At 44.0% G+C, this 3913-nt stretch overlaps 1 protein-coding gene across 1 annotated transcript; it reads left to right on the top strand.

The window, feature by feature from the left end:
• Positions 1–1410: 1410 nt before the first annotated feature.
• On the top strand, positions 1411–3601 carry K441DRAFT_655409 (kinase-like protein). The gene has a single exon (XM_067647846.1). The coding sequence runs from the start codon at positions 1416–1418 to the stop codon at positions 3177–3179; it is 1764 nt and encodes a 587-aa protein (XP_067507056.1). The 5' UTR covers positions 1411–1415; the 3' UTR covers positions 3180–3601.
• The last annotated feature ends 312 nt before the right edge of the window (positions 3602–3913 follow it).

Genomic DNA, 3913 nt, shown 5'->3' on the forward strand with positions numbered 1-3913 from the left:
GAGCTAAATAAGGATTATAGCAAGGTAGAAGGTAGTATTTAATTTAGTAATTATATCCTTCCGCGTTTATTAAGCCGCTATATATTAACGATACTAGTACACCATTAATAGTATATATAGGTAGAATATTAAGCCGCTGCTCACTGGGATTATATAGAGTATATAGGATTGGCGTCGTACCTACTAGTGCCTAAGCCGACTTTCGTATACCCATCTTTAAATTAGTACTAAATTCGTCTATAAAGACAAGTTGCTTAACAGTAAACTATAAGATATTAGCCTAGTATTAATTGCGGTCCTCCTAACTTCGCTTTAAAGCGATACAACAAGCCTTATATAAGTAAGTTATTTCCTTATCTATATATTCAGAATATAGCTTACCAGCTTCCTACTCCAGCCAGTAACTCTTAGCTCTATAGCAATCGTCTATAGGCTTATTATAACTTTAAAACTATTATATATATGCCAAGCCATCTCATCCAGGTATAGATTTGGTGCCTTATTAAGTTAGTAGAGTAATACAACAATTATCTAAGGGTTTAGCGTCCTCCTTAGGCCAAAGTGTATATAACTAAGCCTTGTCCTTCCGTATCTCTCTAGTTTCCATTAAATTTATTAAATAGCTCTGCGAGAGCACTTAAATTAAATCCTATACTGTCGATTGGTGGCGCTGGCGTTAATAAGAATTTCCAGGAAGACGTATTACTATTCGCGCATATAGGGCGCCATATTCAACGGAGGCAATAACAAGAGTTATACCACAATCTAGAACAAAGATTATAATATTGGTAAGGAAGAGAAGTTACAAATAGCTTCAAGTGCAAGGAGGCAACCCTCCTCCTAGCAGCCACTACATCTAATTCTGCTAGCTCTACATACTAATTTAGGCGAGGCTTAAGCGAAATTAGATGCCATCGCCGCTGCGCGCGGGGGGGGAACCTCCCGGACCCTGTATATTCCTCAAGAACCAAAGATCCGTATTAATACTCAGCTCACCATCATCAGCTGTTCCACAATACCTATAAACGTTGCATATTACCTACTGCAACGACGGCTGTAATTACAGCACTAGTTGCGACAAATGTCTCGAAGTATTAGAAGAAAGTATAAGAAGGAGCATATATTAGGAGTAAAACTTTACGGGCTGCAGAAGTACCAAGAGGCAGAAGGGCTATACAGACAAGTAGTACAAGGACGGGAGAAGGTGCTAGGCAAGGAGCACGCGGACACGCTTGAGAGCAAGTACTGGTTAGCAGAGACGCTTTGCTGGCAGCAGAAGTACCAAGAGTGTAACCGACTACCGAGGCTCGCATCACGTCGTGACTCACCACCTCGTATGTCTCACTACCTATGTCTCACTACCTGTTTCCATTACCTATTGCCGACTGTAAGCGCAGTCTTCTTGCCACCATTTCATGTATATATACCACTTGATTTCCATAGATTTACAATCAAGTTGCTCGTTCAATACCCACACTGCAAAAGCTTACAAAGAGGCAGAAGGGCTATACCGACAAGTGGTACAAGGACGGGAGAAGGTGCTAGGTAAGGAGTACGCGCTTAAGAGCAAGTACCAGCTAGCAAACTCGCTTTACCAGCAGCGGAAGTACCAAGAGGCAGAAGAGCTATGCCGACAAGTAGTACAAGGGCAAGAGAAGGTACTAGGCAAGGAGCACGCGGACACGCTTAGGAGCAAGTACCGGCTAGCAAACTCGCTTTACGAGCAGCAGAAGTACCAAGAGGCAGAAGGGCTATACAGACAAGTAGTACAAGGACAAGAGAAGGTGCTAGGCAAGGAGCACGCGGACACGCTTAAGAGCAAACTCTGGTTACAGAAAACACTCGCTATTTGCCCACGAGCTATAGTTAATAACACTACGAACACCCCAGTTCAGCGTTTAGGCGACTTCTTTCTCGTAGGAGAAGAACTTCGGGATCCATACAACGACTTAGAGATCAACCAGATATCATCTTTGCTAAAGTACTCGAATCCGCGGTGGGGCCAGGTTCCGCGAACATACACTATCCTTCGGATAATCGGCCGCCTAAACCTTCTTGATAACTTTATCGACCTTGGTTTCTCCGATCATTGGTTCCCAGTCACTGAAAGGACCCTACCACATCGTCTAAGTCCGAGTCTTCGCTCGAAGTTTGTCAATACCCAGAACCTCGTATTAACCAAGTCTATGGATCCAGAGAGGGGTGAAAAGGGTCAACATTGCTATTTTCAGCGAAATGAAGCTCCTCCGTTTGAGAGGAAAGAGGTCTTGGGTTCTGGAGGGTTCGGCCAAGTCGACAGGGTTCTTAGCTTAATTAGCTTTAAAGAGTACGCAAGGAAGCAAGTGCCTCGAAGTTCCGCATTCAGTAGGCGAAGGATGCAAGATATGAAGCTTTTTATTGCAGAGATTGAGATTCTCAAACGCCTGAAGCATCGCCATGTGGTGGAATTTGTTGGGAGCTATACGGACTCCAGATATATTGGCCTAATTATATCACCAGTGGCTGAAATGGACCTCTCCACGTACCTGGCGCGAATTAACAGATCAAAGTACCCAGAGCTGCGCACTTTTTTCGGCTGCTTGGCTAGGGCACTCGAGTTTCTCCATGAGCAGAACATCCGGCACAAGGACATCAAACCTGGCAACATCCTAGTCGATCGCGGAAGCGTCCTCTTCACCGATTTCGGCCTATCCCACGACTTTACAGATGCAGACGGCAGCACAACTGCAAGCATGGTGAACGGGATGACCCCGAGATACTGCGCGCCAGAAGTTGCGATGCAGGAACCTCGGAATACCTCCTCAGATATTTGGAGTATGGGTGTTGTCTTCCTCGAGATGATCGTTATCCTCAAGGGCGAGACGGCTGGGTACTTGAACAAGTTTTTTAACGAGCACGGATCGCAGCAAGCTTTTGTCCGCACAAATCCTGACGCCCTGTATGAGCTTATTGCAGAGCTCGAAGAGAAAGGGACTACATCTGACAATAAAGCCCTGGTCTGGATTCAGCATATGCTCCTGATAGAGCGACAGCTGCGTCCTACTGCGGCCTCTCTAATAGCATCTATTACTCTTGCTAGTAAGGATAGCGAAGAGAGTGCAAGCTTCTGCGGGATATGCTGTCTTTCGCCGGATGACGATTTTTCTGATGCTATTGACGAGCTTGAGGATGGACCGTGAATTTAACCAACTTTATTTATATAGAGGATATTTAGTCTTCAGCTTTTAGCATATCATACCTGCTTCGCTTTATCCCCTAACACGTCACTTCGGATCCTCAGTTTATCGATAAGGATTAACCAATCAGATCAGCTAAATTTGGTGCCCGTACTCAGGAATATGAGGCTACCATGTGTGTTTAAAGCCTTCCAGTAGTCTTTGATAGCCGGCTCTATAGTAATTCCTATATGAATAGGTACTCCGAAGTACGCGTAGAGTTCCTGTCTGCATATTAGCTGCCATGTACGTGGGTATTCTACTTCCTTATCTTGCGGATAGAGCTCTGCCTGCTTGTTTATCTATTCTATAAGTTTATCTATAATCTCATCCGTAAAAGATAGTCTAAATAACTTGAAAGGATTATATATTAACGTTAGAAGGGAGGTTTAGTGAGCCATGGTCGTCCTAATCATTAATATGGAGAGGTTTAAATTCGGGCAATGGCCAGGGTTTGGGGGGAGCTGTTTTCGCCGTCTTATTTAGGGAAACGTTATATTGAGTAGATAGAGAAGCTTAAGAGCTTTTACCTTGTAGTATTTTTAAAGTAATTAGAAAAGGTGGTAAGGTTTGGCAGTAATTTGTTTTGACGCCCATACCCTCTGGAAAATTCGTTGGATAAAGAGCAGTACGAACGTCCGTGCGCCCCAAGTATCTGATTTAACAGTGCTGGCACCAATAAAATCTTATCCAATACG

Source organism: Cenococcum geophilum (genome assembly GCF_001692895.1).
Source record: "Cenococcum geophilum 1.58 unplaced genomic scaffold K441scaffold_9, whole genome shotgun sequence".
NCBI classification, from domain to species: domain Eukaryota; kingdom Fungi; phylum Ascomycota; class Dothideomycetes; order Gloniales; family Gloniaceae; genus Cenococcum; species Cenococcum geophilum.